At 34.3% G+C, this 14,257-nt stretch overlaps 1 protein-coding gene across 11 annotated transcripts in view; it reads left to right on the top strand.

Moving 5' to 3' along the window:
* atp2b3b (ATPase plasma membrane Ca2+ transporting 3b) overlaps window positions 1–14,257 on the top strand; it is a 577,105-nt gene that overhangs the window by 548,388 nt on the left and 14,460 nt on the right. For all 11 annotated transcript variants that reach the window (XM_039774297.1, XM_039774295.1, XM_039774293.1 and 8 more), the window contains 2 exons: window positions 6,370–6,477; window positions 6,966–7,148. In XM_039774297.1, coding sequence (XP_039630231.1) covers window positions 6,370–6,477; window positions 6,966–7,148 — 291 coding nt within the window. The remainder of the gene's footprint in view (window positions 1–6,369; window positions 6,478–6,965; window positions 7,149–14,257) is intronic.

Genomic DNA, 14,257 nt, shown 5'->3' with positions numbered 1-14,257 from the left:
ATCACCTCTAAACAGTAGCTTAAAACTTCAGTGTCCTTTGTAAATATCATGTAAATCAGTACAAGCAGAATAATAAAGGAAACAGAAATATTAAATTAAAAAGTAAGTGAAAATTTAATGTAAAAGTAATGTACTGTACAGACACATAATATATGTATAAAGGATACAGGTAAACAATAGCTAACCATGTCATCACACCTTTAAAATATCAGATAAATCAGTACAAGTTGTATACAATACCTGTAATAAAAACATTAAATGAAAGATAAGTGAAATTTCAATGATTTAGCTAATGCACAGTACAGGAACTGGTAAGATTACAATTATGGGAGGGTTATTTTAATCTGGAGTAATGACAACCATCAGTCATGTCTTGTAGTGGATGTGTAGTAGAAGCACCGCATAGTGGTGCAAAAAACAGCCAGATACTTCTCAGAGTTTCCATTGTGTAAATCATGTAACATAAAAATAACCAGGTTAATGAAGCGGTGAGGCTTGAGACCCATATTCCATCCATCCATTTTCTAACCTGCTGAATCCGAATACAGGGTCACGGGGGTCTGCTGGAGACAATCCCAGCCAACACAGGGCACAAGGCAGGAACCAATCCAGGGCAGGGTGCCAACCCACCGCAGGACACACACAAACCATAGGGCCAATTTAGAATCTCCAATCCACCTAACCTGCATGTCTTTGGATTGTGGGAGGAAACCAGAGCGCCCGGAGGAAACCCACGCAGACACGGGGAGAACATGCAAACTCCACGCAGGGAGGACCCGGGAAGCGAACCCAGGTCTCCTAACTGCGAGGCAACAGCGCTACCACTGCGCCACCGTGCCGCCCGAGACCCATATTGTACATGGACAAATTGCTTATGACCTGGACAAAGCACCAGACTTACAATTGAATCCCACTTAGCACCATGACAATAACGGCAAAAGCTATGAGCATACTTGAAATGTTAAAAGAAGCTGTCCCTATATATGATGTGCACTTTACTGCTTGCTCAGGATGGTTCAAGTGCTTTAATTGAATTACACAAACTGAAAGTGAGTGGGAGTGGTGAGGCTATAAGTGTAGCTGTGAAGGCAGCTGAAGAATTTGTAGAAACATTGGTCAAACTTACAAGTGAAGAAGAATATTTGCCTGAATTATACTTATGATGGAAATTGCTTGCTCTGAATCATATGTGGGTATAAAGTGATACATACCTGTAAATGTAGGAAAATGAGATTGCAGTGCTTGCCTGTGTTTACAAGAATGTGCCGCCATAAATGGGTGTAGTGGACTGGGAATTTTGAAATTACAATAGCCTTAGAACTTTGAAATTGATGCTGGTTTAGTGAAGGAACTGGATTATGAGGAGGTGATTTAGTGAAGGTCTAACTGTAATATGTTTTGGGCACATTTATGTTTCACACATGGAACTCAACATTGTTCAAGTTGCTTTTACAAGGGTAGTAAGGGTCATAATTTTGTTTTATTTGTTCACCCTTAAGTTCATTTTATCTACCTTTAGGTTTTGGCTGATGATCTGATAACACAAATTATTAAACACACTCACTATAACAGAAAATGACATGGGCAAATACATTTTCATATCATAGATGTTATTTGAAGACACAATATCACATTGCATGTTGAGAATATTAGTAATTAGATTAAATTTAAGAAAAACTGTGAAAATCGCATGTAAAATTTTTAGATCAGATATACTGTATCTAGAACAATTGAAAAAGTAAAAGAGAAACTGGAGTAAGTGCTCTGTAATTGGATTTCAGTAGCTGCTCTGTTACAATATTTAGGCACACTGTCTTGTTGCTTATAACATGCAGGGATTTCTCCAGTTTATCCACATTATAATCTGTCATAGAGAAAAGCCAAGCAAAATGACACCTTTTATTGGCTAACTAAAAAGATTACAATATGCAAGCTTTCGAGGCAACTCAGGCCCCTTCTTCAGGCATCCCATCTGGGTTGTTTAGAGGTACCTTTGGAAGGACAGAGGGAAACTGCCTCTTGGGCTACATGCTTCTCCAGTGATATCCCACTCGTATGGCTCCCATTTGGACACCTACAAATACATACAGGACTGCACCAGAGTTATAATTTGACTGGGCAGCCCTGTTGCTGTCTTCAGGTGCTGCTAGGAAGAGCTGCAGGGGGCAGGCTCCCCTATTAAGGAGAGGTTCCACCGGACCAAAAAGAACTACCAGGTGGCAGTCCTTTGCTGGATGTACTACTGGTTTGGGATGAAAAGCAGCTGCTCCATCACAGGCGAGGGGTCAGAGTTGGAAAAGGATAGACAAGGCTTACTTGGATGAGTGTGGAGGTCGAAGGAGAAAGGAAAAGAATTGTGATTTACCAGGTAATAAAAACCCGTGAATGGTATTTTATTTAATAAAAAATATCTTTGTTTGAATCTGTGACTGTGTGACTTGGTTGTGTCTTTGTGTTTGGGGTACTGGTACATCCCCTTTAGGTCACATCCGATAGACTGGCCAAGAGGTTTGTGCATTTATTTTTATGGACAATAAGTGACAGCTCTAGTAAAAATTACACAATTGACTGACATATAAAACAGGGACACTTCCATAACAGTGTTCTAGAAAATCAATCTGCATTCATTTTGTAAATATGCAAAGTCCGTAAACTCTGTTTTCATTACGTCCATTTGTTCTTAAGATCAATAATAATTTTTTAAGGGATTTTTAAAATATCAGTGTTTTAACAGCTGAACAATTTTCATTAATGTTTGAAATCTGATTCTAGAGTGCTAGAGAATCATTTCAGTGAAATATTCTTACAGAGTACACATTAACTTATAAACCCACGTTTCTTTATACCTATACAAATGAAAGTATTTAAAATATAAAATTATATGCACAAAATGTGTAAAAACACTTTTTTTCTAAGTTTTTTGACTTAAGTTAAGATTAACTAATAGCAATTGAATCAAATATATTTTTGTCTTTAAAAAAGTTTGTGTTTTTGGTGATTATGTTGATAAACATATTAGTTTAATACAATGTTTATATATTCTATTTAAAATGATTCCAATAATAAATTGTAAAAAACAATATATTCTAATATAATGTGACGTTACTGTATTGTGTTTGTATGATGAATGACAACAGAGCCATAAAGAGACAAATAATAATGTCCATGTAATAACAAATTAAGTATTTTTTTTCCTTTCAAGCACATTTTCTCACAACAGTATTACTAAAAGAGAAAAGTGGGATACTAATGTATTGTTAAATCTATACTCGATTTATCCATATTCCATATCTGTTTATTTACAGTTGTGTACCATCAAAGACAGTGTATGGCATCTATGCAGTTGTTAACTGTTATTTATTGTTAATGGTTCCTGTTTATGTTCACTTGAAATAACCAAATCTGCTTTATCCAGTTAATGGTTTTGAGAGCTTTTAGACCCAGTAGCACTGTGAGTCAGTAAACAACCCTGGTGCCAGTTTGCCATTTTTTTTCTGTTCACATTAGTTTGCAACATTAAGTAGGATTATATACTTATATTGTCAACTAGGGGGTTCCCCTCGGCTTGATTCGAGAGCCAATCCCCCCAGCCTGCGCTATGTGCCAGCCACTTCACATCTCTGCCACTCATATTGTGAAGAGGGGAGCTGAACACACCCAAAGGAGATGTGCTCACTCCTCCGAAACACCCTCTTAAACAGTGATACAATGGGAAACAAATACAGTTTTTATTTTACCTCCTCTTTGCTCAATTAGCTGCTGGCTTGCTGAATATTGTTGTTACCAACATCACAATAAAATTCGATAAATTCTGAAAAGAATGATACCAAACATATATATATGTAGGTTTTAAAATAAGCCCGATTTAAAGCGTGACAAAAAAAAAACGTGATATAAAAAGTCTTAGGATTATGTATATATAGAGTAGATAAACACTGGTTTACCATAATCTTACTGTATTTGTTTAATGGGCAGCATGGGGGCAAAAAGATTAGCACTGTTGTCTCATACCTTTGTGGACCTGGGTACAGTTTTCAGTTCAGTCATTGTCTGCATGATGTTCAAACATTTGGTGCATGTTTACATGGGTTTCATCCCATACCACAACAATTTTCATGTTGTGTCAATTTATAAATTAAGTGGCATGGTATAAGTCAATGTGGGTGAGTGACTGCTGGAGCTCTGCAATGAACTTGCAAGTCAGCCAGGTTGGGGTTCTGATTTGGACCTAATGTTGCCAGGTCAAGTCCTGTATTAGGAAAATTGGATTTAGAAAAATTGATAGATTTTTTTTATTGTAAATACCTTTACTTTTTATCCATACATGTGCATTATTAATTTAACACAATCAACCTCTGCTTATGTGCATACAGTACATCATTAAATAGTCTTACAGTACAGTTATAGTGCAAATACAATGAGCTCTGTTACACTGGGATCTGACATGCATGGCTGTCTAAAATATTAAGACCAGATTTACAGATCAAACTGTTATTGATTGTTTTATTGATCCAGTGCAGTTTTTTAATTTATTTGTATTAGTTTTGGCTTGTTAAGATGAGCCATTATTTTATAGTTCATGTGTATTATGATTAGTTTAGCATAAATAAATGTTTTCTACTGTTTTCATGTTGGTTTATCTTAACTTATGTATATGCTTATATATTACCAGTTTATCAGAATCTAGTTTTTATTTTTTTAGTTTCGGGTGGAGGAGGAAGTGGTAGAGGAAGTACTCAAACAATTTACTTAAGTAAAAGTACAAATAAAGAAGCAAAATGTACTCTAGTAAAAGCTGAATTAAACCATTTACTTTTCTACTTAAATTAAAGAAAGTATTTGCTTGAATATTTACTTGAAGTACTTGTAGAATGTAGATAGATAGATAGATAGATAGATAGATAGATAGATAGATAGATAGATAGATAGATAGATAGATAGATAGATAGATACTTTATTAATCCCAAGAGGAAATTCAGCAGTATAATATGGCATTAGGGTGTGCCTACTGAGTGCATATTGTGTTAAACAAAAAAATGGTACAGGATGTGCCAATTTAATTAAGAATGATGGTGATTATGCTGATAAACATATTAGTTTAATACAATGTTTATATATTCTATTTAAAATGATTCCAATAATGAATTGCAAAAAAAGCAATATATTCTAATATAATGTGATGTTACTGTATTGTATTTATATGATGAATGACAACAGAGCCATAAAGAGACAAATAATGATGTCCATGTAATAACAAATTAAGTATTTTTTTTTTCTTTCAGGCACATTTTCTCACAAGAGTATTACTAAAAGAGAAAGTGGGATACTATTGTATTGTTAAATCCGTACTCAATTTATCCATATTCCAAATCTGTTTATTCAGAACAGGGTCATCAGGCAGGTGAAACCTATCACAGCAACCACAGGGTATAAGGCAAGAACGATCCCTGGACAGGGCACCATGCCATCACAGGGTGAATTTAAACACACACACACACACCATACTAGGGCAATTCAGCACTGCAAATCCACCTAGCCTGCATGTATCTGGACTGTGGGGAAAAACCGGAGTACCAAGTGTAAACTCCCAAGAGATCATGCAAACACCAAACAGAGAACCCATAGGGCTTGAACCTAAAACAACAGGACAGGAATAGATTTCTGAGGTATATCGCTGCCAGTGGAAATGCTTAGTATATGCTTTAGTAAAGTTAAAAGAATGTCTTGGGGTGTAACACAAGAAGATACTGATTTTTGAAAGCATTGTTTGAAAGGTCACTTAACTTTGTCATTTGACTCATGGCAGCAGTTAAGAATTTCAAAAACAAATGACATTGCTTTTCTACACATGGTCACCTTTGTTTGTGATGCAATTTTCTCTGCGTCGTACCAACTCTTTAATGCCCAATTACTACTCTTCCTGCCTTCGCCATTTCCAACGAAAATATAAAAGTGCAGAAACTTTTTGGACGTCCATCATAGTTACAGTTTTTTGTTTACACTTGTGAATTATCACTGGTTTTTTACTAATGTCTTATTTTTTGCAAATAGCTTGATAGAACTTTATGTAAGTATAGGTGACAGAGTGATATACTAGTTAATCCTGCTGCTTTACTGTATTGTTGGTTAAAAAAAATCATGTTGCATTGTGGGATTCTGCCATATACATTTTAAATATGTCTTATATAATTTTTGTCCTGCTTTATCAATTAGCTTTGAAACTGACATTAATGAACCACAGGAAAATAAACATTTATGTTGTAAGAAAAAACAGAATAGTAAAATGGTATAAACTATATAGAAATACCATATGGTTTAATGCATAGGAATAATTGTGCTTTCTCTGACTAATATATGTCTCTCCCACAGATTGTCATTGTACAGTTTGGAGGGAAACCTTTCAGCTGTGCCCCCTTGAATGTAGAACAGTGGCTGTGGTGTCTGTTTGTGGGGGTTGGTGAACTACTGTGGGGTCAGGTGGGTGTATTATTCTTCATCAGTATTACTGTTTCTTTACCTTTGCTTAGTGTGAGTAAAAAGTTTACACTAAATAATTTTCCAAAATACTATTATTTTTCTTTACAAAAATAAAATAACGTTTCACTGAACAATTTTCCTTATCACCCAGTATCATCCATCTTATTAATTCGGTTACATTGGAAAGAAGAAATGTTTAAAAAGGAAAATACATAAAATCTTTGTAAATGTGAGAAGCGACAAAAATAAAGAAAAAACAATTTAAAAAATGAGTAAAAAGGACTAAAACTCCAACAATTAAATTTAAACACTTACATCTTAAAATTTTCGGTTGAAAGAAACATTTTGTTCATTTACACCTCTCCTAAATACACAGACAAGAGAAGACTGAAGAATTTTTTAAAGAACATGTTCAAGGGTTAGTGTTTATAGAAGAGCAAGCTGAAGCAAAGTTGGTGAAATTTACATTGTTAGAATATTCAATGCAGGTAATTGCAACAGTTCCCACCAGTCACCTGAAATGTCTGAAGGAAGCAGGACATGGACCAGGCAAAGATGAGATTACTGATGAAGAGCTGGCTGAGGATGAAGAGGAAATTGACCATGCTGAGAGGGAGCTTCGACGAGGACAGATCCTGTGGTTCCGTGGACTTAATCGTATCCAGACTCAGGTACAAACTCCTTTTCTCTGTTTTTCACAAAATAATAAGAGTGTTAATTATGTAAACAATATATTCTTTACTGTTGACCATAGGTATTGATTTTTCAGCACATAATAAAATTATTAATTATTGCAAACATTTTCCAAACCATGGTATTAGTTGAACAGATTTCTGTATATGTTTTTGTTTCTGATATAGTTGAATTGATGCAACACAAATTCATTTATACTTTAAGGTCTGGAATATTAAAATAGGCTGTCACATTTGAGGAGCCAGTGAAGAAAACAAACTTTCAGTACAAGTTCAAAAAGTGCGGAATTTTTAACTGCAAACATAATACAAATCTATGGAAAATGGTCTGAAAGTGATTTGGCCATTCTTCATAAAGCAATAATAATGATTGTAAGAAACCTTATTAGAAAACCCACAATGAAAACTTTTTTTAATAAAAAATGTAATTTTGAATTACAGTAGTTTCAAATCTTTTAACTGTATTAGTGTATTGAAAGTAAACATAAATCTATTTTGAAGTTCAGACCAAATCTGATTTGATTTGAAATGAATGTAACATTTTGCATTAAAGGCATACAACCGAATTATTTCAAGATTCTTCAAAAATGCCAGCCGTTTGCAATGAAAACTGCACTTTTTGTATTTTTCTTTCCTGGCATGCCCTTAATATGCTTCTTTTTGTGCACATTGGGCTGGTTTACTTCATTGGTATTCTCTTTTTAAACAACTCCTGCCCACCACTTCATTAATCATACCATAAAGTGAAGACTAATGCGTGCTTATCTACATTCATAGCAACTACACCATTTTTGAAATGTGTTCTTTGAATTTACATCAGGGCCTAAACAAGGTTTCATTGGGTGTCAAGACTGTTGTTTATCCATTTCTCCCAACATTCATTTTCCATAACCCTTGTAAACCATGCAGTTTTTCTGTTTACTCTATCCTGGTTGTAACAGATATAAAATAGGTAATGTTTTTAAATGGTGAACATACTTCCACTTTTACACTCATACTTCCCTTGATCTCTTTCCCTACACCTTAGTATTATTATTATCGTTATTGTGTGTTCTTATAGCTTTTAATTTCCATTTGTGTGAAGCAGATATTGAGAATTCTGTCAAAAGTAAGTAATTTACAAACTATGTAGTTTGAAAAAAAAATAGTAAATAAAATCCCTTTACAAAAGTACTGTATAAGAGCCAGCAGAGTCATCATTTATGTGTCAACTTTGAAAGTTATAGTGAAACAGATCAACGCATGATGCATGTTAGAGAGACAAGAACAGCTACCAGATGGCCCTATGTCTATATTTCTGGTTTTGCTAGTAAAAGGTACTGCTTGTTTATTTCCTAACACTTCTTGGACTTAAGATATTTTATTATTTGGTACAGTGTACATCTAGCTTTCACAAACTAACTATAAGAATATAAAACAAAATTGTTTTAATTGAAATAGAATTTTTAGTTTGACCATTTCCAGTCTATGGTAGTTTATAAAGGTACTGTAAGTTGCTGCTTTGTATTATGAGGCAACAGGTTCCACATATTATTATATATTATAATAACAAAATATATTCTGTATGTTTTTAATCTGCTTTGTCATGGGTATGGGGTATGGTAGCACAGTGGTTAATAAAGCTTAATGTATCCAGTGTCCTGGGTTCAAATCCAACACCCGTTTTTGCCAAAGTGGAGTTCTCCCTGTTTCTTTGTTGTTTTTCTTCTGGTTATGCGTTCACATGGTAAAACACATGCAAGTTATTTACATTATGTTTACTTGTTTTGCTTTTGCTGTTGCTTTTATCCAAGGTGGCTTACAACATATTAGATTGGTTGTATTTATTTTGTTTTTTCCAGTTGGAGCACAAGCAGGTGAAGTTACTTGCTCATGATCACACAATATCAGTAGTGGTATTTGAAACCACAGCATCAGGGTTTGAAGCTCAAAGCCTAAACCACTACGCCATAGTGACTTCTTAGGTGGCGATTCTAATTTGGTCCCTTTGTGGGTATGTGCATGAATGGCCTGACCAGGGCTGTTTTCTACCATGTGCCCAGAGGTGCTGGGATAAATTCATTCTTGAAGAAGTGATTATTTCTTACAGAATAACAAACAGGTTTACTAGATGTTCAACTTTAATATGCCAGCACATAGTGTTCAGCTACCTAAGAGTTTACAGCAATTGAGATCAGTGTGACTCTTTTGACTTCTTTTTCAATGTAAGGGTATTTTGGGAGTATTTGCTGAATCATGAATTAATCCAATTAACAATGTTAATTGAGCTGAAAACATTAAAATAAAACTAGAAAAGCTTGTCTGCTCTGGATATACATCTTGTTAAATATCTTTAAAAGATTTTTGCCAAACTATGTATGAAACATAAAATACAATATACCCACATTTCTCCCACTCATGGGGATGTGAGCTACACTCTTGAACCCTTTATCCATCCATTTTATGTCTGCTTTTTCAGTTTAGGGTTTGAACCCACTTCTGACAGAATTAGGTGCAAGGGGGAATCAAACACCGACAGGGTGTAAATCTACACTTAGTCATATGGGGCACTACTCAGAGTTATCAATTGATCTGACATGTAAATTTGTAAATCACACACTGAGGTGAATCCTCAGATTACAGGTTCTGTAGAAGAACAAAAATAATTATAAAAATCCTGATCTGACTTAATCTAATTAACAAAGAAACAAAACATACAATTAATGCTCAAGAAATCAAGAACCACTGAAGAAATTAAACAGTTTCCACTGACTATACACAATCTCTGGATATTGAAATGGTTTTAAAGTTGTACATTTCTATAATTAATGCTGTCTCCAGGGAAAGTGTCTGCTCTAAATGGACCAAGCAGAAACCTCTACATGGAAACACAATTAACTGAGTCTGGATTTATTCAGCATGCATTTCTAATTTCTGCACGCATTGATCTCATCTTTTTGCAATATCATTGAACTAGGACTCAGTCTGGCCAGTTGCATTAAGCCTTTGCATTTCAAGATTTATAAACACAGGTAGTCACAAATCTTATCTCATCTGTGATATATTGTGGAAGAAGCAAGTTTCACTCTTTAGCTAAAGAGGTTTATTGAAAATAACATGTTGTCAAAGAAAGCAAGGTATTAACAGTAACCTTGTTTTTACTGGAGCAATTCTGTTATCAAATTTAATTAATTATGTTATAGCCATAATGTACATTGAGTTTCAAATTAAACACTTTAAGCTTGTAGCAATGAAACTATCCTAAATATCCACTATGCATTCTCACAATAAGCCCCAACTAATTTATTTATTTTAGTTATGACAAGCCGAGATCCCTTCTATCCCAAGTCCAGTATGAACACCCTCCCTCCAGAGTCAAGTAGGGAAAAAGTGTTAAAATAATAAATTACTGTCATTAATGAAAATACATAAACACAAATTATGCATATCAAATACAGTTATTCACTTACACTGTATATTTCCAACAAAACAACAATGAATTTACATGAGAGAGTCCAGTAAGAATTCATTTTTGATGAGTTAAATGTCTTGTTTTTTCCTATCATAAAATTTGGATGTATGCCTATAGAATTTCAATCCCTGTTTGAAAACACAGAGGATGATCAACAAAGAGGTTAAACTGTAATTCAAATCAATTATGTTGATAATCTGAAAGCCAATGATGTAATGCTACCAGCTTTAAAAATGACTGTTAAGCTGAACCACTGATATACTACAGAGCTCCTCTATAAGGATTTTCTCTTCCAAAGATGTTTTCCAAATGAATCCATATGCTAATGTTCAGCAGGCTTAATTAAGCAGTCACTAATGCACTAGTTATATCAGATAGGAAAGGGGGAATGTAACAAAACCAATTGCTTCAAGCTATTAACAATGGCAAACTGTTTAACTTTACTGTGAATTCTTAACAAATGGACAGTATCATTGTAATTTCCTACAGACCTATTTCTACAATATACGAAGGGTGAACAAAAAGTCTGGTGCCTGACCCATTAAAAAATATCTTAATGACCAAACAAGTTTAATTTTTAAATACTATTCTTTGAAAACAAATACACTTATAACAGTCACACATCTTTTTTGTTCTACTTAGATAAAACATTTTGTCTTGTTTATTCAGCTACTCTTCTGTAGTTAGGTTAACTTTTTAGCATTGTCATCCCACAGAGGTACTTTTTCAGATTGGTCAGTGTATTCACATGGGACCATGAATGAGAGATTATCATTTCCTTCAATGTAAAGTTTCTCAAATTAGAGAGCTTTATAATGAAGCACAAGAAAGATGGTAAAAAACTTTCATCTTTGTATTTCCTTAATAGACTGCCATAAATTAGCATAACGTTCACTGGTTATGTTGGCCTTTTGTGGCATTAAATCAGTATGGACTACACAGTAACATAAACAGTTGTTCATACTGGCTTGGTCATCGAGTTTCATTGGCAGAGGAGAATTATTTGCTGGCCTGATATTCATCCTCGTAGATTAGGTGCAATGATGCTTCATTTCAGGCATCAATATTCTAGGCACCCAATGTGTACAGACCTTGCTTGTGTTCAAAAAGAATCAATTCAGCTTTACCATTACTAATCCATACAGTGTTTGCTATCTAACTCTCTGTCACTCTTCAATTCAATCCATTCACAGTTACAGTTTTTTTTTTGTCATTGATTTTTAAAGACATCCTGCCACCATGGAATTCTGTAGCCCAGCTCATCTCTTAACTGTGTCAGATGACAGAGGTTGTTTCTGGTACATGTTGACTTGGCAATAATGAATCTCTGAAGGCATATGGTTGTCTAGCATTAGTAACTGAATGGTAGAACTATATTGATTTGTTTGTGGCATCCACGTTGACTTGGGTCAGAAATCAGAAACATACAGTTGCAAGAAAAATTTGTGCGGCCATAGTAATCACCTTAATTTCAGCACTAATTATACAAATAATGTAATCTAATCTTCTAATTATAGACAAAAACAAAACAAAAACAATATGCTTAAACTAATTGCACTTCTTCTTGTCAATACTGAATACATTGTTTAAACAGTCACAATATAGGTGGATAAAACGAATATGAGCCTTTAGTCTAATGACTTTCCTAAAAGCTAATTGGAGTCAAGCGTTCTGATATCAGTGAGGTGAGTTTGGACATGCCATGTTTACTGACAGTGTCTGGTTGTCTTATGAAAGATCTGTTCATGTTAACCATGCTATGACCAAAAGAACTATCAGGGTACCTAGCAGAAGAACTACAGAGATTCTTAAATTTGAAAAAGACTACAAAAGCAGTCTACCAATCTACAGTAAAGAAAATTACCTACACATGGAGGAAATTCAGTACTGTTGCTACTCTCCCTAATAGTGGGTTTCCTGCAAAGATCAATGAATTCAAAATTGTATCAGGTAATTTTACAGGACAGTAATAATGTAGAGATATGCCACATGAAGCTTAACAGAAGTTTGATAATGTAATCCAGACTCCATCTTAATATAGAAGCTGTGGCATGACTTAAAGAGACCTGTTCATGCTAGGAATCCCGGAAATATCAGTGAACAGAAACAGTTTTGTAAAGAAGTCTAAAATTCATCTTCGCTATTATGCAAGTCTCATCAGCAGCCAAAGGAAGTTCTTGATTAAGGCTATTACTGCTAAAGACGGTTCCACCACTTAACTAAACACAGGGATACACATACTTTGTTAGTTAGGTGAAGGCGGACTTTGTAATGTGTAATTATTGTAGAAATCCAGATGATCCCAAAGAGTTCACAAACTACAGTATTTGTAAAACTACACATGTTTATGTTTAGTATACAGGAGCTAATGTTTTGCCACTTACAAAATCAGTACCACATAATACTCCTTTGAGGTTCAGGCTGAAAACATTTTGATCATCTCTCATATTTAAATGCAATTCAGAACTAGCTGTACTTTTTCATTTTTGATGGATGGCCAATCATAAAAAAGCAGGTCCTTACTTGGGAAATAAGAATAACTTGTCATTCACACTCCTCAACTTACCTCTTAGTCTTCCTTCTCCTTTAAGCATGAATGTGATTATCTTCAAACAAATATATAAAGCATATTTTCAGAAAAAAGATACCCAACCTGTGTTAAAGTTAAGGAAACATTCTAGTTACATTTTAAATGGTACACAGTTTGTCTCTCCTGTTGCATTAAGTAATCTCACAGGTAATTTCTGTTCTAGGACTTATGAAAAATAAAATTTTATCAATATCATGCATCCCTGCATGAAGAAAAAAAAAATAATATCCTAGACTGAGTTTGTTTTTTGACTGTTTTCTTTTTGTCCTGCAGCATTCTAACATTTTTTCTGATAACTGAAGGTAAATTAAATATAATTAAACAGAAACATCTGCTGTGAGAGTATGTCTTCCAACATAAGTGATGCAATACATTTCTTCAAGACGTTATGATCAACAAGACAGCAGATCACATAGAAATGCTAAAATGGATAGCTCTGTTGAAACTTGCATCTGATGTAGATTTAGTCCAACATGCATTTGTTGGCCAAAATAAAAGTGCTTTTGGTTTTATTCACTTTTCCTCCTACTCAATTTATTCACTGTCCCATATGCCTTCCCATGACCAAACTCAGCTAATATATCCATTCTGGCCTTTTATGTCCAGCTTATTTTAATATTATATGATAGCATGATCTATACATAAATATTTCTGAAACCACTGAGCTTTATTCTAATCATGCAGTTGTAAGGCTGTTTTTTTAAGACTTTCTATTTGTTTTCAAGGATTCTCATCTTAATAAAGGTTGATTTAAGCCGCCAGATGTGACATGCTTGCACAGGCACACTCACTTCCAGTAAATCTTTAAATTTTGACATCATGTCTTTGATCCACTGAAAGATACCTTTGCATGTACAGAATGATTTTGCATATGCAATACAAATGGTATACGGTCACCAAATAAACCAGAATATGACTATTGTGAAAAAGCAAAAGTACCCACAGTGTTATCTTCCTAAGCCATCTTGATATTCAATTCTTTTTTATTTTCATTGTTAGTCAGATTCTTGTTATAAATTGTGATAATTTAAATATGGGTAACTCCAT

Source organism: Polypterus senegalus, chromosome 13 (genome assembly GCF_016835505.1).
Source record: "Polypterus senegalus isolate Bchr_013 chromosome 13, ASM1683550v1, whole genome shotgun sequence".
In the NCBI taxonomy this organism is placed as follows: domain Eukaryota; kingdom Metazoa; phylum Chordata; class Cladistia; order Polypteriformes; family Polypteridae; genus Polypterus; species Polypterus senegalus.
This window is presented reverse-complemented; position numbering and strand designations above follow the sequence as displayed.